Source organism: Macrobrachium nipponense, chromosome 1 (genome assembly GCF_015104395.2).
Source record: "Macrobrachium nipponense isolate FS-2020 chromosome 1, ASM1510439v2, whole genome shotgun sequence".
Lineage (NCBI taxonomy): Eukaryota > Metazoa > Arthropoda > Malacostraca > Decapoda > Palaemonidae > Macrobrachium > Macrobrachium nipponense.
Window position 1 is genome coordinate 128,291,937 of NC_087200.1, and position 24,184 is coordinate 128,316,120.

Consider the following 24,184-nt stretch of genomic DNA (forward strand, 5'->3'; position numbering starts at 1 on the left):
TGGCACATAACAATAGAATATGTCTTCACTTTCATAAGACTATGCTATATAACTTCCCCTCTATGACATTACAAACAAAAACAGTATAGTATATACAATAAAACGAATACCTGACCAACAATCACCTTAGAACAGCATAATAGACCATTACCTTGTAACTTGGGTGTATCCCTGAGTGACATTGGTGCTTGGGGCGGTATAGATGAAGGCTGTTGGGGCGAGGTTGGCGGTGGGGCAGGGGACGGGACCTGACTCTGTGGATGTGGGGTATCTTGGGTACTCTGTTGCTGTTGATGAGGATGAATATTTGAACATGGCTTCCCATGGTGACCATTGAGGATCCCTGTCCCCCGTGCCCGCTTACCCGTCCCACGATGACCTGCACCCACACTATTACTGTGAAGATTCAACAGCCATGAAAAACTTATATGAACGAATCTGCACCAAATTGAAACTTTCTTAAAAAACATTCAAATACCTAATTTGTCACAAAACCCTCCATAATAGAAAAAAAAACTTTTGAATGCAATACTAAAATGAACACTGGATTAATAAAAGCAACATTTCTGCAACTCAGTGCATAATACATAGTATATCTAAATTTTAATGTCTCCATACAAATTTCTCATACAAGTGGTTTCTGCTCAACACAGTGAACCACTTGAAATTGACAGGTACTACCAAGGATGACTAGCTTTGGCTAGTGAAATTTGAGACATCAAATTTATGTGGATGCTATCAGATCAACAACTAAGTTGTTGTTCAGCTGAGACTATTCGAACTTAAGGAGTTTGGACATAGATAACTATGAAATATACTGCTTTATATGTTATAATTTGCTAAAATCATTTTAAAAATGTTACATGAAGTACATCAATATAATTGAGCCAACACCTAATTATGCTTTGCTTGACTTATGTACCTTCGTCATTATTTACAGCTGCCAAGTTATCTCAAGTTTCGCATGTAACCACCTTAAGCCACTGTAACACTAACACAATTTCTGGCATCTTTTAGTATCTTCCTGCCAACTTGGTACAAAGTAGCAAATATAATTTTCTTCTCCAAAACTTTTTCCAAAAAGCAGAAATTTTTCATTCATATTCCAATCAATTATTGTCTGCTTCATTCAGTTTAGTAGCAAGATGCTAAAAGAAGCAGGAAATTAAGCAACATCAGTAGTACTACACTGGTTCTGTTAAATTCTCTCAAACCTTGAAATTGTCCTGTAACCTCTGTACCATGGCCTTGCAGTCAAGATTTTCAGTAACCTTACTTGATAGAACACTCATGCACATAGTACACTATTTTATTACATACCATTAGCTGTTCAAAATGTGACATTCTTATTTAGATAGTTTAGCCCATGCAAAAGAGCTCAGTATTACTGGAACTGAAATGACAAATTTTTAACCAATTTGTATTTTTCATAACTTACAAACCTGAGGTCTTAACATTAGTCTCTTGAGAAAAAGGACATCCAGAAATTTCACTTTCATTTTCACATCTCTATAACATACTTGTGATGTTACTTCTCAATTTTGATTAATCTTAGGGCTTCAGAATTTTGTAAAGAAAATTTACACCCAAAGGGAAATCTATCCATTGAGTAGTTAACTGTTAATATGACTAACACTCAAAAGACAATCTTTTAGTACCCTCCTCTCTTTAAAGTACTCAAAGTTCAGTGCCACATCCTAACTGTAAGTATTGGACCATTGGTAAAAACTCTTTGTAAAGGCAAACATGTAACCTCCAGTTCCCACCTTAAAAAATTTATTTAATTTGACAACCATCCAAGTAGAGCAAAGATCAGCCAGCTTTGCAGCTAAGCCCCGCCTACTGATTACGTCACGAACATTCCTTGAAGCTGACTGGTTGGAAATAGTTTCGAAAAGTTGGTTAATTTATGGTTCTTTTCATCTTCATTTATTTTGCAATGGTTATTTTACTGAACTAAAATATGTTGTGCTGATTATCAAAATGAAACTATATTATCCCCTGAAATAAAATAATAATACACATCTCCCTAAAAATGGTAAAAGAACAGGAAAATGTGAATGAAGTCAGAAATGTTCTCCATTGTTGTAATGTTGTGTTTCGTAAATGAGGTTCACCTGAATATGGCGGTGTCCCTTGGAATGTCTGCGTTCGAATCGGTGCACTTGAATCACTGCACAATCGTTATTACCATCTGATATTGTCAAGCGTGTTCACCGTTTTAAATCTAAACACAAAAACTTTCTCAGAGCTGTACAGACTGGTATTTCATATTGATTTCAGGACATTTTATGACATTTGCATAGTCTTAAAATTGATTTCACTGGAATTGTTTACACACTTGGAGGGATGACAAGCAGTGACTGCACTTTATAAAACCAGAAGATACCTTTAAAAAAAAAGTTACAGTATGATAGGCTGTACAATTCTTACTGGATATAAACTGCTGTGAATTTTCTTGATGACATTAAATCCTTAAGAAATAATAGGTTAATAAAATATGACGTAGACCTATAAGGTCCTGTCAGTTTACGCAGCTTATGACATTTGGATTATAGGCCTATCATGCATAATTTTTCTGCTATCATACATTTGTCTAATTTGTTAAGTATCTTATGATGCCTTCCTATCGTAGCCTTCATTTTCAGAGTAACATAATGTGTTATCCCTTTAGTAAATATATTTTCAATATAGTTCATTGAAAGTAGTTTAATAGTTGTGTGTTTGAGCACAAAATTTTGACTGTTGGTATATCACTAACTTTTCATTTACTGGTATACGTGTACACTCCACTTTATGCATTTACATTATATATCCTGAGTTAAAACTAATATGCATATTATTTAAAAGGTACAGATACAGGTAGAAGACTATTTGCAATAAGAAAGTAATGTGTAGGCTCATGCCCTGCCATTGTCTCAATATATAAGAATTTATATGTAGGCCTATGTACCTATGTCTTGACATTGCTTCAAAATATAAGAATTTGATGTGTAGGCCTATTCCCTGTCATTGCCTCAAAATATAAGAAGTTGTTGAGAACTTCTATGTCCTGTCATTGCCTCAAAATATAAGAAGCTGACGCGTACGCCTATGCCCCGTCATTGCCTCAAAATATAAGAAATGACGTGCAGGATCATGTCTTGTCATTGTCTCAATATAAAAGAATTTATATGTAGGCTTATATCTCAACATTGCTCCAAATATAAGACTTTCATGTGTACGCCTATGCCCTGCCATTGCCTCAAAACATAAGAAATTAACAAATAGGCCTACGTCTTGCCATTGCCTCAAAACATAAGAAATTAACAAATAGGCCTACGTCTTGCCATTGCCTCAAAATTTAACAATATAATGTGTAGACCTATGCCCTGTCATTACCTCAAAATATAAGAATTCGATGTGTAGGCCTATGCCCTGCCATTGCCTCAAAATATAAGAAATTGACAAGTTGGCCTATGCCCTGTCATTCCCTCAAAATATAAGAAATTGACGAGTATGTCTGTGCCCTGTCATTACCTCAAAATATAAGAAATTGACATGTAGGCCTAATCTCTCAATGATATTAACCCTTGACATGCAGGATTCTGGTGAATTAATACCTTAACATCACAACTGGCTGCATAAATCTATGCTTCATTTCAATTTATGTGGTATATGTCAGATTGGTTATGCAGAAAAAAAAAAGCATGATGCATATGTGTTTAGGCTGCATAGACAAAATAATTCAAGATCTTCATAATGAAATATATATATAACTTTATATATCTTTTACTGGAGTTATCAATTGCATACTTCACAACTCCGGGAACTCAAATATGTGGTTTCAAGATTTATGCACGAAACCCACCGAACGGAGTCAAATCCGTACTGGTAATCATTTGGACTGTTAACTAGTGTGACGTCATTCCCACTTCGAGAGCTAGCCAATCACAAGCGTGCAGTGGGCGGGGTTTAGCTGTAAAGCTGGGTGGACTCTGCTACGGTATAGAATGCTTTTTCCAACTCAACAAAAACTTAAATAGGCTGGTTCTCTTTTGTAAGTGTTGCACCTTGTCCTTGAGACTACTGACAAGGGAAAAAACAAAGTTACAGGTGGTTCTATAAAATATTTAATTTTTTAGAAAAAAATTAAATATATGGTATGGATCTTTGCCAGGCTTCTGACCTGTGACTGCTACTGATATTTAACAGGAAGATAGAAAATTATAAAACTCAAAATGGCAAATTTTTAATCAATTTTTATTTTTCATAGCTAACAAACCTGAGATTTTAACAATAGGATAATCTTCTAGTGCCACCTGGAAACTGGTTAAAAATCAATCAAAGATTGTAAAACAAGGAATCTGTGACATCTGGCAACTCAGCATATACCAGGCAGATGTTGGTCATCGATCAAGCCCGGAACCTCATGATATGCCAGTCTTTCTTCCAACCCAGGGTATCAGAGGGGTGGCTAGAGATGGGCAGTTAACATTTCTCTTCTCTCTAACAAGGGGAGAGAGGAGTGGTAACAAATCCCTGTTGCATGCGATTTGTTGCTTGAACAGACATAATTCTTGTTACCTTCCACTAATAAATACAATGAATCTGAACATCTCTCATCATGTTTCATCCCACAAGGTTGAATTTTTTAGATATGTACTCGTTTATCTATTTTCTCATGGGCTCAGACCTCCTTCCTTAGAACTCGATCATCTTGGAAGGGTGGTCAGGCGGGCTGAATCCCCAGCCAGTTCTGGATACTTGTACCTCCTTCCAAGAATAAGTATCCTATTATTAAGAACGAAGGTTTGTTTCGCGTATGAACAAATGACAAATTTTTAATCAATTTGTATTTTTCAGTATGAACAAATGACAAATTTTTAATCAATTTGTATTTTTCAAAGATAACACACCTGAGGTCTTGTTAGCTATGAAAAATCGAGTTCTAAGAAAGGAAGTCTGAGCCTGTGAGAGAAAAGATAAACGAGTATCTAAACAATTCGACCTTTTGGGATGAAACACGAGAGATGTCCAGATTCATTGTATAAGTGGAAGGTGAAAAGAATTCTGTCTGTTCAAACAACAAATCACATGCCACAGGGATTTGTTACCACTCCTCTCTCCCCTTGCCAGGGAGAAGAGTAAGTGCTACTGAGAGATTTGTTACTTGTATTAGGAACACACAAATACTGCAACCAGTATGGCTGCTACACTCGCCTGTGACAGACCAGTTCCAGCTTATGAGGTGTCAAATTCTTCAACCCGCCTGTCAGGAAGAAGAAAATGGAAAAAGAGAAAGATGACCAGCCATCTCCCTCATACTCTCTCCCACACAATCATCTTAGATAAGATACCAACTGTCCCGTGTCTGTCCCACTGGGGGCACTGGATGAGTTACGCAACTTAATGGGCAGCCACCACTGGACCTAAGGAAAAGTGTCCAAGGACCTGTGGGCAATGTCCTTCAAGAAAAGGAAGTGAACGTGGTCTGCTTAACCCAGGAACCAACATTCAAAACCCTACAAACAGGCAAATTCTTCTTAATTGCCAAAGAGGAACTCATTCCTCTGATGTAATATGCTCTAGCCTGCACAGACTGTAGCAGAACTATCCGATGAGGAGTATGCCTTTAAATTACCTCACTCAATCAGAATAACAAGGATATCTTGGAAACCCATTCTGGACTGACCTGTGCCAACACAAAGTCAATGGCCCTTGGTCTTAGGTGGAGAATCCTCAGATTGTAGGGCAGAACTTTGACAGGACAAGTCAAGAACTCCTATTGACCACTATTCATTAATTCATTCGAGTAGAATGAAAGCGAGACAAAATTTTCATCATGAACCAAGGGATTCTGGTCTCAACTATGAAATCCAGGACATATTCGAAGGCCACAGACCTCTCACCCTTGGTGCTGCCATGAAGTTAACTCTTTCTTTCGTGGAGGTCAAGGCCAACAGGAAAAACTGTCTCAGAGTCAGATCTCCCATTAATTATTGATGTAGTGGTTTAAATGGACCTCAAGTGAGACAACTCAAGACCAGAGTAAGATCACACATTGCATATTTGAGCTCCTATGTTGAATAGGACTGTACAACAATCCAACACAACACCATTAATTCCCTGGATGAGGAGATGTCTGAGCCTTTAAGGAGCAGGATCAACCAAAAGTTGGCCCTGCAGTTCCTGCAAGCTGAGACGGAAAGACCTTTTCATTTCTTTGAAAGAAAAAGGAAATCTAATAACATCTCACTGAAATTCGGAGTGGAAAGAAAAGCTGTCGACAAACCCAACCATATCAAGTGGCCCAATTGCCCTGGTAAACTGCTGTCGAAGACCTCCTGAGATAGCTAGGCAACTGGCCTGCTGCTTTGCAAGAAAACCTTCCCACTTTCAGGAGATACTCATCTGAGGAGTCGCCATGCAGTTATAGATCCGGGGGCCCCCTTCTAGGATAACGAACCATCATGGCGGTGTTCCAGAGCAACATAGAAAGAGCTAAAATGGATCCTACACAATTCAAAGGTAAGACCACCAGAATAAAGAGTTACATTACTGATCTGCTCATTTGCATGAAAGAAGGTTGAGCTAGGAATCAAACCTGATCAAACCCAACCCAAAGCCAACTTCTTAAGGGGACCGTCTGCTATGGCGATGACATGTCAACTTGAAAAAATAAAAAATCGAGTTTTTACTTGTATCTATGCAGAAACATGCCGTGCATGCTTCCCAGAAGTTTCAGCCAATTATTTTTATAAATAATGAAGATATAGCGGTTTTTAAATGATGACGTCATCATAATTGCGTCGTCTGTATGACTGAGTTTGACAGAATCGTTTTTGCGTGTTTATTTTTGCATATATACAGTAAGTCCTCGGGTTACGCCGGTCTCGACTTACGATGTTTCGTGGTTACGAACGCACCCCCATAAAAATATAAAAAATAATATTTTGCGTCGTTCCGTCTTACGCGGTTTAGCGTCGTAAGCGACGTAAACAAACGCGAACTAGTTCCGGGCGCACGGCGGAAGAATACGCTTTGTGGGGGAGAGGACGGCGTCGCTTCGCTACGCTCATTCCTCGCCCATACGCCATTTTGGTTGTTTACACTGCCTCTCTCTCCCTCGTGTTGTATCGTTTTTGTAACTTTTTGCTCTTTGTTATGGCTCCCAAGCGCAAGGCGGACTCTTCTGATGGTAGTGCATCGAAGAAAAGAAAGGCCATCACCATGGAAATTAAAGTGGACATTATAAAGCGATCTGAGAAGGGAGAAACGCCAACAAACATTGGCCGCTCGCTTGGCCTTAGCCGTTCGACCGTTGCTACCATTATCAAGATAAAGAGCGCATCGTTGAACATGTGAAAGGATCTGCTCCTATGAAAGCGACAGTGATAACTAAGCAGCGTAGTGGTCTAATAATTGAAATGGAAAGGTTATTGGTGCTTTGGTTGGAAGACCAAAATCAACGGCGTATCCCAGTCAGCCTTATGGTGATTCAGGAGAAGGCGAAAAGATTGTTTGAAGCGTTGAAAAAAGAAAAGGGGGAGGGAAGTGAAAGTGAAGAGTTTGTGCTAGTAGGGGTTGGTTTATGCGATTTAAGGCTCGGGCCAATTACCATAACCTTAAATTGCAAGGTGAAGCTGCTAGTGGGGATGAGAAAGCAGCGAGTGAATTTCCTAAAGCGTTGTCTGAGATAATTAAGGAGGGGGGTTATTCTGCTCAGCAAGTGTTTAACGTAGACGAGACAGGTTTGTTTTGGAAACGTATGCCTAACCGCACTTACATCGCCAAGGAGGAGAAGTCAGCACCCGGTCATAAAGCCAGCAAGGAGAGGCTAACTTTACTTCTTGGGGGTAATGCTGCTGGCGACTTCAAACTGAAGCCCTTGTTGGTGTATCAGGCTGAAAATCCAAGGGCACTCAAGGGCATTTGGAAGGGTCAACTACCAGTAATTTGGAAGTCCAACAAGAAGGCATGGGTGACACTTGCAGTGTTTGAGGACTGGTTCGTAAACCATTTTGTTCCAAGTGTGGAGCGGTATTGCGCCTCCAAGGGTATCCCCTTTAAGGTGTTGCTAGTGCTGGACAATGCCCCTGGACACCCTGCCCAGCTGGAGACTTCAACCCTAATGTCAAGGTGGTTTACCTTCCACCTAATACCACGGCCCTTTTACAGCCTATGGACCAAGGAGTGATTGCTTCGTTCAAGGCCTACTACCTACGAAGGACAATTGCTATGGCTTTACAGGCAACTGAAACCAAGAAGGACTTGACTCTGAAGGACTTTTGGAAATCCTACAACATCCTTGATGCTGTAAAGAACATTGCTAATTCCTGGGAGGAGGTTAAGCAAACAAACATGAATGGTGTCTGGAAGAAAATTTGTCCTCAATTTGTGAATGATTTCCATGGGTTTGAGGACACAGTTCAGCTAGTTGTCAAGAACGTTGTTGCCCTGAGTAAGGAAATCAATTTGGAGATGGAGGTTGATGATGTTACAGAGCTGCTGGAGTCTCATGGCGAGGAGTTATCTGCTGAGGACCTGATACAACTGGAGAAGCAGATGATAGAGGAAGAAGAAGAAGCACCCACCCCAGAGCCTAAGGCTTTCACAAGCAGGACTTGATAAGAGGTTTTTTTGCAGAGTTGCAGCACGCGTTGTCAACTTTTGAGGCTCAGGATCCCAACTTGGACAGGTTCACTAGGGTTTCCAGAGGCGTCATGGATTTGATGCAGTGTTACAAGGAGATCTTGGATGAAAAGAGGTCGCTCTCTGTTCAGACTAACCTGGAGCAGTAATTTAAGAAGGTAGAGAGGCCTGCAGGAGATCCTGTACCCCTCTACCTCAGCTGCCTCTGCTAATCCAGACTCGCCTGCCCCACAATCTCCAGCACCTTCTGAATGTTCTGCTAACCCAGACTCACCTGCCCCAGTATCTCCGAGCACCTTCTTGTGGTTCTGCCTCACCTAAAGACTCACCTGCCCCAACATCTCCAGTAGTATGTTCTGCCTCACCCTCAAGAATCACTGCCTAAGCATCCTCCAGTAGTATGTTTCTGCCTCACCTCAAGAATCACCTGCCTCAGCATCTTCTGGAGGTTCTTTTTCTCTTCACTAACCTCCCCCAGTCTCTCCAGCACCGCAGCTTCCTCTCCAGTGTGCAAGCCAATCAAATTAATAAAGGTAAGGAATTGTTCTCTCGTTGTTATTGATAGGTATTTACATTAAATCATGTGGTATTTTTCAATGTTCCGACTTACGCTGAAAATCGTGTTACGACGCATCTTAAGAACGGATCAACGTCGTAACTCGAGGACCCCCTGTACAGGGATTTGTTTTCAGATTTTTTTCGAGATTCTCATACATCTGGTAACAATGAAAGGTAGTGTGAGAGGGGAGAGCTGCTCAGAGCGGCTATTTATAGGCGAGAGCCGCGAGACTCAAAGAATGACTCAGTTACGCCACAGGCGTCAAATGAGTTACATGCACTTCGTCACTTGCGTTTGGTCACTAGCTATTTACGTTGTTTTTATAACTTCTTAGTGAACTTATAGCAATTCCGAAGTTACCTAAGATCAAGAAGGCTACTCAGCAACTAAGGCTAGCAAAATTAGCGAAGGCCAGGAGTGTGCTGAAAGAAATACGCAAAAATTCGTTGTTATCAGCACCCTCATTGTCTCGTCTCGCCGTCAACATCATTGTCTGGTGTCACGCTGAGGGTATTAATACCACTTTTACGGGTAGGACTAGGATCCTTGATGTAGAAATCAACAATAAATGTACAAATAAAGTAATTATAATAATGTTGTTTTGACCTTTATAAGAAAAAAGCAAAATTTACATAGCAAATCTTTGGGAGCTCATAACTCAAAAACATACTTATGCGCATGTCGGTAGAGATTACTTGGTTATTTATTATCCAATTTTAGAGAGAAAGATATCATTGGAAAGAGGAATAAAAATCCCATAATTCTGTATGACAGAATTTTGATTTCTTTCTTCCTTTTTTTTTTTTTTTTTTTTTTTTTTTTTTTTTTTTTTTTTAGATTTTTTTGAGTCTAGACAAAAAGAAAAAAAAAAAAAAAAAAAAAATCATAAAAAAGAAACTAAAACAAAAATTTAAATTTTGTCGCACAGAATTGTTCCGTATATAAAGAAGTTTTTATGGTATGATTTTCAATACAACTGATGTCATATTAGCAGAGAAATCGTTACCTATTTCTTTTTTAAAATCATAATTTTTGCTAATAACACTAAAAGTTTTTGCTCAAATGACTTGAAATTTTTATATGATGAAGGTATTATATATATCTAAAACATATATGAAAATTATCTATTTTGCGTAATAAATAAAAAAATAGACATCATAGCGGACGGTCCCCTTAAAGCATGGGAAATTTTGCAGAATCAAGATGTAGGCTAGACTGAGAACTCCAACACTTAGGCTAGCAGAAATATGGAGAAATATGTTTGCCCAATCTAGGCTAAGAACTAAGACCCAACACCTAGGCTAGTATACATAGGCCAGGGAAGGTTTAACTAGCATACCCATTGATTGTCATTCTAAGTCAGCCTAAGAACTTATCCTCGTAGGCCTCCTATGGCAGAATTCTAACACTTAGGCTAAGCTAAGCTAGAAAGGAAGGTTCTAGGCAACAAGACTAACTACACTAGTTTGTGAATTACCACTTGCAAGGTTAAGAACTAAAGTATTTAGCTAAGCTAAAAACTGTACCAACTATGATAGGTTAAGGTAGCTTTAACTAGTTAAGTTAAGCTAAGAACAACCACTTAGACTATGTCAAAATAGTTTTGGACTAACTAGGCTAGGCTAAGAACAAGTTAACCACTGAAGCACTGAACTAGTTAGGCTAGGCTAAGCTCTCAATCACTTAGACTAGGATAAGGTATCCATGAACTAGTTAGGCTAGGCTAAAGACACATCAGTTAGGCTAGATTGAGGTAGCATTAAACTAGTTAAGCTAGGCTAGGCTAAGAACTCAACCATTAAGACAAGGTTAAAATAACTTAGAACTAGACAGCATGGAGGAGTGATAATTGGTGGTTACATACAGTACAAGTGACGAAGGTGATTTGGTTGTGATAAGTAAGGGAAAGAAGGGGAACACAGGATGAGGATAAACCTGAGGACAAGAATAAAAAGGGGGCTGAGGAAAAGAAAAAGGCTAGTAAGGATGACAGACAGGATGAGACTAGGACTCAAGACATTGGGGAAAGGGCTGAGAGTAAGGAACAGAATAGGTGTGTCTGTATTTCGGTAAGTCAATTGTCCTGCGTGTATTTAGTAGCGTGAAAAGGAACTGCTGCAGAGAGAAAAGTTAATCAGTCAGAATTATCAAAGTAGGTGGGGGAGATCTTGTCGCTTCGTTTGTGATCCCGCCACAACAGGGTAAGCCAAGAACTTAAACCACCTAGACTAGAGTAAAGCAGCTTTGAACTAGTTATACTAGGCTAAGGATATTGTAGCTCTGAACTGGTTAGGCTAGTTAAGAACTCAGTACCTGCTAAGCTAAGAACTCAACTACTTAGGGTAGGTTAAGAAGGCTTTTGAATTATTTAGGCTAGGCTACGACCTTACCCACTTAGGCTAGGTTGTGTTAGTTACTTGCCAGGTAAGACTGCAATTACTTAGGCTAGACTAACAATAGAAAGGCCAGCATTTTCTTACCTTCCTTCTCCTTGAAGTAGTCTTGGCATAGGCCCAAGTACCTAATCATAAAGTAGGCCTGAATCCCAAAGAAGGCCGGATGGCTTGATTGAATGAATCCATCGACTGGCATTTGCACTGATGTTCTGAATGAGCTTTTGGTAGGCTGTCATCGATTGTCAAAATAACTACATTTCTGAACACAATGTAACTTAAAGAGGAGACATTGGACATGGCCATTCGATGAACCACACATATGAACGTGGTATATGGACATGGGTAATGGTACAAGTATGTGGACGCTTACACGTACTAGTACGTTGGTATACAGCGATGGAAGTTAGTGTAAAGAAATGGACGTTGGCGTATGGACGTGGGCATGGCCCTACACGTCCATGGACATTGATATACAGGCACGGGATGAAAAGACGTATCAAGCAGCTGGATATGTGATGAATCATGTACACGGACAAGCAAGGGTCAAGTACGTGGACGAGCGTTGAACCACATACACAGACCAGTCATGACACCCGTACATGTTCGTGTCATGTGGAGCGATACAAGTTGGAACATCAGTGAGTTGGAACATCAGTGAGATCACTCACATCTAAGGTGGGATATGCACATGGACAAGCGATGAGCCACATACACAGACCAGTTATGACACACGTACATGTCCGTGTATGTGGAGCGATATAAGTGGGAACATCAGTGAGAATATCACTCCTGTCTAAGGTGGAACAAGCACATGGACAAGTGATAAACCATGTACACACACCAGTGATGACACATGTACATGGTCGTGTCATGGAGCAATACAAGTGGGAACATCATGGAAGCTGAACGGCAAGAGTAGGACCTTCATCACATACACAGGCAAGTGATGATCCATGGCTGGGTTACTTTCTCCCCCTAAATCGGAGACATCTCATCACACAACAAACTTGTACAGGATGAGGGGGTGAAGAAACAGCCTGAGAACTCTGATATGAGTGGAGATCAACAAATGGAACACGTCATGTACTTGAAGGGGAGAGCCACGTCCATACTGGGAGGATGGAGAAATCCCTCTCTCACTCTCATAAGTCTTGAATTCCCCCAACATCGGGAGTAGGGAGGAGGAGGAAAGGCAACAAATGTATTGCCCTACGATGCCTCCTAGAAACTCTGGGGCACCTTCCAACACTCCCATCGACAAAAACACGTACGGAAGAGACAATCCACTGGTGAAGTTGCTGATGCATTCCTTCCATGAGCATCACTTCCAGCCTCACGAACACGAACGTGCAACTGTGGAGAAAACAGTGATGCACTTCTCTCGATAGTAGAAACTCCAGGACAGCTACTACCAAACACAGCACTCCATCCAAATAACCAGTTCCAGGAAGACCATACTACTAATGGGTTACAACTGACCGCGACGGCGTCCTGGACGAAGCTGAAAGTCACATCACTGCTTAACAGGTGTATGAGACGCCACCTAGGCAGACATCAGAGGCAGAGATGTATGAGAATAACGTCATTGGACTGTAGTTCAAGTCAAGGGTCTTTGTGATGGCGAAGATGGAGAAACAGAGCATTCTGTCACCTCCTCCAGTAACCAGATGGTCTTCCCAGGACAAGTATACATGACGAATAACAACGAATCTCCATGAAAAAAACCATCATTGGAGACATATGGGGAGAAATCAACCCTCAGAGCAACGACAACTATGCAGTCGGCAGAACCCATGACGTCACATGACCATTCACAATGTCACAGCCCATTCACGACATCACACAGCAGATTACTGTCACAAAGAGCAAGAGAACATTTTGAGTAGTGCAGAAAACATTAAACAAAATAGTATTACAATTATATCATTACTCAGTTGTACATCATAGGTATACAATGTTCAAAGCAAACTGTAAGATTAGTATCCCCGCATGACGACGTTGAATCGTTCAGCAGGAAGGGGGCTCAGAAAGTCTGCAAAGTCTCACTTCTTCCCAGCAAAAATATGCAAGTCAAAATTAGTGAATTGACATCTCTGTCAGATGGAAGCGAAGAAGAGGGCTCCCAAGTTTTGGGAGGCCGCCACCACTGCCAGATTCCAGACGAGAAAGAAGGCTGACATTTTCAGTCGGCAAATAAACAAAAATGCTCTCCCCCTCAGGAAGAAGATTGTATCCTGAGAGAGACTAAAATATGATATTTTTATAATAAAAGGAAGTTTTATAAATATACTTACCAAGTAATTACTTAGCTACCGATTAGCCTCGCATGGCATCCTAAAATTAAGAAAATTTGTGTGCAAGTGACTGTTGCAATGAGTGAGTGACTGGTCTTGCCCACCGCAGCAGGAACATGTGAGCGACCTTAGCCGATACCATCATTCTGATGTATGCTGCCAAGTCCATGAAAATCAGAGGGGAGGGGAGCGGGCTCCGATTTAGGTATAACAGTGGGCACCCCCGTATTCCCGTTTTCTGGATTTGCAGATTTCTCTCTAAACCATATCTACCCATTATTTGCGGGGTTTTCAGACAAAAATAATCACTAATTAGTGTATTTTGATGTTATTTTCATGACTAAATACTAAATTTTTATGATACAAAAATGATTTAACAATTTTCAAATAATAATACTGATTAATACTTTATTAGTAAGTTTAATAAGATTAAATTATATCATATAATATAAACCATAATTCTCTCTCTCTCTCTCTCTCTCTTACAGAAATGTATACTTTTTGTATAATAAATAAATGACTTACTATATTTAAATATTAATATTAATGTAAAAAGCAATAATATCAATTCATTAAAGAAAATACTATAGTGAATTAGTAAGATTTTAGTTGATAACTTTAAAAAATTATGTAAGAATGAAGGAAATCCCAGTTTTCTTTAACTCCAGGTACTAAAGCTGTCAAATATATCAAGTAATGTGACAGGAAGGAGAGGAGCTGTTGTGTTGTTGTTACTAAAGTGTTCATGTAATTCTCTCTCTCTCTCTCTCTCTCTCTCTCTCTCTCTCTCTCTCTCTCTCTCTCTCTCAGCTGCAAGTGCTAAATGCACACGTATGTACGTATATACCTTTAAGGGTGCTAGTGTTCCAGACTACTTTGAAATTAGAATAATACAATCTCTAATGTTAATACAGTAATATGATAATAATTTTAGCTAAGGTCACTTGCAAGTTTCTGCTCCGGTGGGCGGGACCTGTCACCCATGCATTGCAACATTCACTTGCATGGGAATTTTATAAATTTTACGATGCCATGTGAGGGAAATTGTTAGCTAAGTATTTACTTGGCAAGTTACTTTGATAAAAAATTATATGTGAGGATGGAGGGAAAGATAGAAGAGAGCTGTACCGCCCACTCCCCAATCCTACTAAAATGACGAAATGAGACGAGACAACAATCATGAATGGCCCTGCAAGTAGAAGGGAAGATCACGATTGTCCGCCATTAAAATTTGTCCCGAACATCCAGAAACACACACATTCTGAAAGACTAAAACATTACAAAGTTCCCAGACATGTGTGAAAAGATACATAAAATCATAAATATCAATACAAATATATCCAAATTATCTCTAAAAAAACAAAGTAAAATATTAAACCAAAGTATAGGGTCCTGTCTCTCTGAAGGGGTAATACTCCCTTCGGAGACGGACCAGCCTATCACATATTAACACCAGCGATGACGATGCAGAGGAAAAGTTTTATCTACTGCAAAAGCATCTGTCCCAAGGAAGGTCAACATGGCAAACAAGGAAGGCTTGTCTAAAAAACGTTAACATCCACAGAACTTCTGGGCTAAAATCAAGCGCAGGCTACGATAAAAAAACCAGCTTGGGAAAGGAGAGTGAAGCGAAAACCGGTCTCCAAGGTGTTAAAAGAAAGACTGGCATATCGCAAGGTTCCGAGCTTGGCTCGATGACCAACATCTGCCTGGTATATGCATGAGTTGCCAGATGCCACAGATTTCTTGTTTTACAATCTTTGATTATTTTTAAAACAGTTTCCAGCTAGCGCTAGAAGATTATCTTATTGTTAAAACCAAAGGTTTGTTCCGCGTATGAACAAATAAAAAATTCTAAAAGTAGGAACATGGTCAGAGTCACTCTGTCTGGCAGGGGTAAATACTATCTTCATGTGGGCAGAGAGGCAGTGTCATCAAAGTTTCTTTTGCTGAAGGGCCTAAAAGTGCACACAAGAGGATACACCAAGCTCTTTTCACCAATACATGTACAGGCTGTTGCAGTTATCAGGACTCCCTTGGAAGATCTGTCTGCCATATCACTGAACCCAGACTTCCTCTGATCTACTTTCCTCAACCAGACCCAGCTGCATGGGCAATCTACATCACACAATAGTTATGGGACAACTTCTACAAGTAAGATGGTTGCAGGTTAAGTTTCAAGTGTCAGCAGTCTCCCATTTGCTGCTTTCTTTTAACCTAAGCATCTGATATTTTTGAAGTTAATTTGCCTGTACTAATGATTTGTATAATTGCTATGTCAGCCTACTTCAAGTTCATCTGGGAAAGTACATCATGCTTGTTTTGAGACACGTCCTAGTATTTAGATAGATTTTGAGAACAATCATAATCTCCCTTTTCTGATTACACGTCGAAGATCTTTCACAAATATATCAATCTCTCTTACAGCCAACTCATCCTTTTCCTGACAGTCATATCCTGAGATAACTACAACACATTGTCTGGGGAGAAACGGAATGAAACATGGAAGGCCTTGCTCAAGATGGCATATTAGCCAAGGAATAGTTCTTAATTACTTAAACTGAACTTTTAGCATTTCTAATTTCATGGCAAAGGAGTTTTTGGCATATCCAAAGGCCTGTGTTTGTTATCTGCTTTTGGAAGATCCTCTTTTTTAGAATTTACACTACTTTATCATTACAATTTACATAAATAACTACAGTATCACAACTGTCAAGAGCAAAAGCAATACTCAAAAAGATAAAGCCTAAAACAATTTTAACATTAAATAGGTTGTCATCTATGAGCATAACCTCCAGCTGGTAACTGAATAATATTTAGAATGTAATTATGGGTAAGTTACCATCCAAAGAACTTTCTTACCTTTCAGAAATTAACAGAGCATGTCTAAAATTTCTTCTAAATATTTATAAAAAAAATTCATCATTCTCTATTTTTTTTAAGAGAGCACACATGAACACAGTTCACACTTTGGATGAATGAGGACAGATTTCTTAGAAAAAAAAAAATGAACTGTTCTTTCTTTTGACAGAAGTACTTGATGACTTTACAACAGGGTCAATAAGCAACAATCTGCAGAGGAGACAGTATCTAATTTTATGTTTTTAGGATTTTCTGCTACTATATCAAGATTTACTGTTATCCCTGTTGAGAACTAATTTTTATTTAGTTTCTTTTTTTCACAGAGGGTTCCCTAATTTTGACATCAGCCAAAATTTCTACATACCTTTTAAATGCAAAACCAGTTGAGACAACCCTTGTCACTTAGATAGTGAACACTTGAATAACTTGGCCAGAAAGTGCATGCAACTCATTCACAATGATATTAGGTGAAGAGTAAAAGAAATGTGGTTTTCATAGTTATAATCTGTAGGGCATAGCCTTGGAATGGTTCAGTGCATTGGCAAGACTACAAAATACCAAAAGAGAGGTCCCACCCAGATAGTTGAACTGCTCTCCATGGTATGCAAAAACAAAATACTAAAAGAGAGGTCCCACTCAGATAGTGGAACTGCTCTCCATGGTGTTTTACAAAGTAATGGAACAGCCTTACGAGTCTCTGGTTGCAGTCACTACAACGACCCCTTCTCCAATACCACTTGCAGGGGGGCCTGTACATATTTCTGAACAACTTCTGCACGCAAAAGTGCACAAAAAAAAAAAAACAACCACATGAACAGAGGCAGTAACAGGAGTAGTACCTTTTTATGCTCAAATCAATTAATCTTTCTGACATAGTCTGGTTAAAGTTGATAGGTGATAGCTGCTGTAGTGTCCCAGAAAATCCTTGACCTATGGGACCTTGCTCAATAACCACTGGGCAAGAAAATACATCTTACTGAACTCCTATGTAGCTGCATATAATAGCCTACTCAGTTAACAGGCTCCTGAGGATGCCTATTAGAAGCTGGAGAGATCTACTAGACCATAATAGTAATGAAGATTATTGGTTTAAGCAAGAAACCATGGAGGAACTACCCATAACTACCACTGCAATGATGCATGTTGCTTCCAAATGAGGTGTGCAACTCAACTTTGGGTTGACGTGTCCTTAAGATGAAGGACATCTGGGGCTTCAAGATACTCTAGCACTTACTACAAGGTTAAGACTATGTGAGAATCTGAAAGCAAACCATCGCTTGGCTAACTCAAATTGTAAAGACCTTATTAGGCATGAGCTTAAACAATGGCAGGTGTCTGATAAGGGAATACCATAGTTTGGTTAGAGGGCTTGGTTGAGTGTTGGAACGGCTGGATCACTGACAATAGTCCATCTTATTATGTTCACTAATACCATCATAGTTATATCTGATGGAACCAAGTTAAACTTCAAAGATGAAGACTCAGATACTGGCAGATTGAATAACATTACTGCCATCTATGCTCTTACAAGCCAGTTATCAGAGTACCTTGGCAGTCTCATGTTGGACATTTGTGCCCATGCTGCGACTATCACCGAAGTTACAGTGAAGAACTGCAAAGACATCACTACATTGAAATACCCAGCACTCCCCACATAAAAGTAAGAATTTCCAGGAAATAAGAATAAAAACATATATCCTTGACATCTAAGGATGCTGTGATTGTTCCACTTCAGAATGGATAGCCACATCAACTCCATTGCCTCCATCCTGAACAGGATCTGACACAAAATACTAGATGCTAACCTCCCAGCACCTTTGGAACTAAAAACAAAAACTATAAAACTCCAACATTCCCTCTCTCATCTCCTCAACTGACTGGTGCTCAGCCATCAACCTCATTTCACTGTTAAAAGTCTTAAGACATTGAGGTCACCAGCAGGTCTCGTAATCTTTTGACTGAATCATGCAGAGGGTCCTCTCTTCAAAAACAAGAACCAACATCCACCTCTGATGACACCTACAATCCACAGCTCAATTTCTAACTCTTGCCAAAACCTCCAAAATCTAGAGAAAAGCCTTGCTGGCTGACAATTTCACCACCTTGAATAGGACACTTCATTGAAAAATGCTGTCTTCTCTTTAGCTGAAAGCAACTGATATCTCTTCATAGGTGGCTGAGCAGTGGAAATCACCAAGTAAAACTTCCTGAAAGAGGTTGCAAGTGTCCATGGCTCTATGGACCTATGGGAAAACAAAAGAGAAAAAAAATCTTCCAACTAGAAGAGGTTACAGGAACTGCTACTCTCCAGACCTGTGGGAAAACAACTACTCTCCAGACCTGTGGGAAAACAACTACTCTCCAGACCTGTGGGAAAACAAAGAGGAAGAGAAACTTCTTACTAGAGTTAGAGTATGCATGCAAGCTGTGGCACACAGGTTGCCATCACACCTCTCATTGCCACTGTTGTCAATTTCTCAAGAGTCCCTTGACTAACATATCAGGAGAAAGTGAAAGCTCCAGCACATCCATAACCTTAAGGTCCCTAATGTCCAAGGAGAGTAAAAGATCAAAAAGATCTTACACACTAGCATATAATTTCTTCACTACAAAATTGGCCAGAAGGTCGACTTCCATCCTGATGCACAGGGCAAATGTTTTGCCCAGCAAGAGCACCAACCTTCTGGGCTACACAACCACCAGTGGTAACTAGGCTGCTGCAGAGCAAAATGCTGCAAAAAACTTTGCAAAACCATCTCAACAAAATGCATTAATAAGGGCTTGATGTTTCATGAAACTAGTGGAAAAAAGTATTATTCTAGTTATCCACAAATATAGATATTGGTACAAAACGACCTATGTTTCTTTACCATCTTATTTTCATATTGTACGCAACACAAAACACGAGCATTAGTGGTAAAACATTTTTTATGCTAAGGTCATATTATCTTGAGTTGGTATCACCTAGACTTCCCACTAGGGTAATTCTTAGTTTGAGTTAGGAGTCTTAATCAGTGCTTAATAGATATTCACTGGCAAGACACCCAAACCATTGCCATACACTAAGGATAACAAGTTTGGCAAGTAAGTCTACCTGCTGAGACATTAGCAACCCCATTCCTGGTTCCCCAGATCTAACATGGGAGGTGATGCGGTCTGAATACGCATCAGGTGTGTTCTGTCTTCTGGAAATTAGGTAAAGTGCAATGACCTGTCCCTCAGCTGAGCTATTATTACCAGCCTTGAAAACAAGCAAAATGTTAACAATCCATTCATCACAATATATACACTTTGGGAAAGTCTATAAACAAAATCAGGTCTATTCTTTTCTACCCAAACAAAACATTTCAAACATAGTATGTAACCTCATCTTTTTAAAATATACCTAGATATGGTGGGTGGGGTCCAGCCGGGGTTGAGCATAGGGGGCAAACGGGGGCTCTCCTGCATCATGGTTACCACGATGACTCACAAGCCTCCTGTAAGTAAAGATAAGCATTAGTGTAATGACAAATGTTAGAAAAGCTAACATAATACACTTGATAATGCTCTGTACACCTTAACAACAATTTACAATAGAACATGCAAATACTTCCCATCAATCGTACATATATTTATATAACCATTTTGCTTGCATCAGTCATTGATAACCCCTACTTATTGTAAGCTAGTCTTATCAAGAACATCTCAAATAATACTTTATTTTTGCTATTACTAATAGCCAAACAGTATGTCCGACATTTCTATCAGCAGATTCAATCCAAAAGACCCAAATTAAAGGCCAGTGCATATACTATCAGTACCATTTTAATGTTGGATTTTCCCTTCAAAGTGTCAGAAGTAAAATGAGTTCTTTCCAATGTCTTGCCGGAGGAGCTTTCCTGAGGTAACTCGGGACCTCTGCGAGCTGGCTCTCCAGCGGTGCAAGAGGGGGGTCATCTGATTCCAAAACTAAGGTCTGCTGTTGCAGATGGGCTAACTGTCCTGAAGCAGAAAGGGCCGTGAGCTGCAGATCCAAAGCAGGTACAGGTGCAGGTTGAACAGGTGTGGAAGCAGACATCACAGGAGCAGGGGCAGTCATTGTGGGAGGAGGAGGCAGCGCGGGAGCGAAAGCAGTCAAAGCAGGAGCGAGAACTGGTGATGCAGGAACCAGTGGTGGGTGCACGGTCACTGGAGATGGGAACACACTCAGGACTGGGCTCTCAGGAGCCTTGCGCTGAGACAGATGCTCAGGTGACAAGTGCCTAGCACAGAGTTTCCGATGTTTGGAGTCCTTGGGAGATGGCAGCACAGGTGAGTCCCACGGATGAAAAGGCATGAAAAGGCAACTGTACTGGACCAAATACATACTGAAGGATCAACCCCACAAATACACAAAGGAAGGGCGAAGTCACAGGAGTCTTTATGCAACTTGATTGGCACCGGGGACTCGGGGGCCGAATTGCGCACATGCTTTTTTAATGGCCTAGAAGCGCTCCCGTAGCACTGAGGGTTTCAACCTGGGGTACGTTTATCCCAGGTGATACACCAAGGGTCTGTCAGAGGTTACAAGTTCACCATGAGTTGTTAGGGTTAGGGGTCTGGCCTCACACTTGCTGACAGGCAGGAAACCTCTGCTGTAGTTCAGATGGTAAGCTTATAAGAGTGGATTGCCTTCCCTCACTGCAAAATGAAATACATACGAGATACTTTCCTGGTGTGTCTGAAGGAAACTTATAACTAGAGACCCTTTCCATACAGATGTTGCTTTTATTAATAATGCTATCAAGGAAGAGTTCATTGAACTTATGAATAGCTCCAGTGCTTGTGATCTATTTGAGAAAAAGTCTTCAGTCAGGTTCTGGTGTTAAATATCCAAATCATATCCATGTTGCAGAGGAGTCTCTCTGTTCTCAGTTGCTTTTCCCATCAACGTAGTACTATTTGTGTGAAACTGGGTTTTCCAGCTTACTTGTCATAAAATAAAAAGTAAGGTCTCAAATGAATATGGAAGCCAGCCTTCAATGTGCAATAGCAAAAACTGCTCCTCGGCTGACTAGGCAAGTTGATGAAAACGTTTCAGCAATCTCATTAACTCCTTTTATTGCTGATGTAATAATAATGTATTTTGTTTTGGCAGCTCAGTACCGTAACCTTCAAAATTTACTGCATACAAACAAGTAAATGATTATTAAAAAAAAAAAATTCTTTATTTTTTATAAATTCTTTGTTTTTACAATAATACTGGTACAGTCAGGTGAGTTATGTACTAACTTCCCTTCAGCACAGAATTTTTTCTGACACTGTTTTCCTTTCTTTAAACGAAGTGAATGGGGTACATTACTGACATCAAAAATACCGGAAATGGTGCATAGTGAAAGAAAGATTGAGAACCCATGCCGTAGCGTCCATGACGCCCGTGATCAGACTCTGAGTCAGATTTGGATAATAAACATTGCATAACCCTGGACATGCCTTCCCAACGGCAGTCGGTCGTATCCTGGGACTTCAAAACAGAACCGACAGAGGGGGCGGTAGCCCGTGGGCAAACCCCAACAGCCTCCCTTGAAACTCCAACATATCTTCTCCCTGGTGCAGGGGAGCGGGACAGTGACCTTTCTCTAGGAGAGCTGACGGGACGGGCAACCACCTCCTCCACTAACACTTCACTTGGCACTGTTACCAGGAGTAGAAGGAAGAGCCAGACCAGAGTCTTCCTTAGGCATAGGGGAAGAGTCCCTACTGACAGGAGCCCTACTTTCGGCTCCAGCGGCTGCCTTCCTGATCCTGTTCTTTTCTAACTTATTGAGGTGAGATTCCAAAAACTTCCACCTACTTTCATCAAACTCCTTACACTCATCACAGGTAAGATCTCTTGTACACACCTATCCTCTACACTTACAAGCACCTAGTGTGTGCATCATAACACAACTTGGTCAATCTAGTCTTGCAGCAAAGACTGGAAGCACTGGAATCAGACATACTAACATTCTGAGCGAACAGAAAAAATACTTGAAAGTTAATCCAACTGAGCTGAATGCAACAGACAAAAACCAACTAAAGAGGGTACATCACAGACTTTAGCAAGCAATCTAAAAGAAATGGCGAACATGAATTCTGGAGGCAGACGTCATGTTCTCATTTGTGGGGCATGAATAAGAATGATGCTGTTGGCTTCTGTCCCTTGCGAGCTCCCATTGCGGTGGGCAGGACCTGTCATCCCCATATTGCAACCACAGAAACATCCATTTTATGTTAGTGCCCATTTTGTTTGTTTGTATGGCATTTTTACATTGCATGGAACCAGTGGTTATTCAGCAAAGGGACCAACTGCTTTATGTGACTTCCGAACCACGTCGAGAGTGAACTTCTATCACCAAAATACAATCTCTCACCCCTCAGTGGTATGTCCGAGAATCGAACTCGCGGCCACCGCAGTGGCACGCCAACACTATACTGACCACACACCACTGAGGCGCTTGTGTCTGTCAGTGCCCATGCCTCTTTTACAAGTTCATATATCAAAACAAATATGTTTACTTGTTTACTAATGGAATACTCTTATTTATAAATTGTTTAGCAATCTCTTTCCACTTCATCCATGAATTTGCTACATACTCTTCAACATTACCCTTAAAATCCTGTTCCACTCTTTGATTTTTCCCCAAAGCTCAGTTAATAAAAGAGAGCTTAGCCAGACCTTTAAGCTAAAAATACTAAGAGAGCTTAGTCAGACATTCAAACTAAAAATCCTAACTTTTACAGGTCTGGCCTCCATAAAGGTAAAGTATTCTAAAAATTCTAACCTCGTCCTTCTCCTTTTTCTCATTCCCATATAAATTTCCACCACTGAAAATATCTTATTCTATTTTCAATTGGACTCCTATGCAGAAATGAAGGTAAATGAAGGAAAAAATATGGCAGGATCTCAGAAACTCAAAATAATACATATCCTTTTATTGATTTTCCAAATTATGACCACACACTCAGAGCAAAAAAATATTTGGCATCAAGATTTATTTGCCAGAAAGTTATTTAGAATTTATGATCCCTGCCATCTTTCAAGATCCTAAGCTGATTAATATTCTAATCCTTAATTTCTCTGTTACATGTATCACAAACAAATGAAACCAACTGAATTTAGGAAATGATACTGTAGCACCGCACCAATCACGCAGACTTAAGGTATTACAAACCACAATAAGCAGGTCAACCACAAGCTGAACAAGATTTCCAAAAACCTCTCAGCAGGTGAAGAGATCTACAACTGGCATAAGCTACAAAGAGTAATGTTGCTGGGTAATGTTTATGGAGACTTGGAAGAAAAAGACAAGATACACTACTCTACCTTTTAACATGAGAACAAAATAAAATAAATATACATAATGCAATTTTGTATGATTAACTATGAATACTACTACACTGCAACAGTAAAGTAAAATGTACATGATACAGCTACC

The 24,184-nt window shown here is 40.0% G+C and overlaps 1 protein-coding gene across 3 annotated transcripts in view; it reads right to left on the bottom strand.

Annotated features, from left to right (window-relative positions):
- LOC135219622 (uncharacterized) overlaps positions 1 to 24,184 on the bottom strand; it is a 353,181-nt gene that overhangs the window by 323,747 nt on the left and 5,250 nt on the right. For all 3 annotated transcript variants that reach the window (XM_064256540.1, XM_064256539.1, XM_064256538.1), the window contains exons 2-3: positions 20,131 to 20,224; positions 152 to 396 (exon numbers count right to left, since the gene is read on the bottom strand). In XM_064256540.1, the coding sequence (XP_064112610.1) occupies positions 152 to 396; positions 20,131 to 20,198 (313 nt within the window). In that variant the 5' untranslated portion in view covers positions 20,199 to 20,224. The remainder of the gene's footprint in view (positions 1 to 151; positions 397 to 20,130; positions 20,225 to 24,184) is intronic.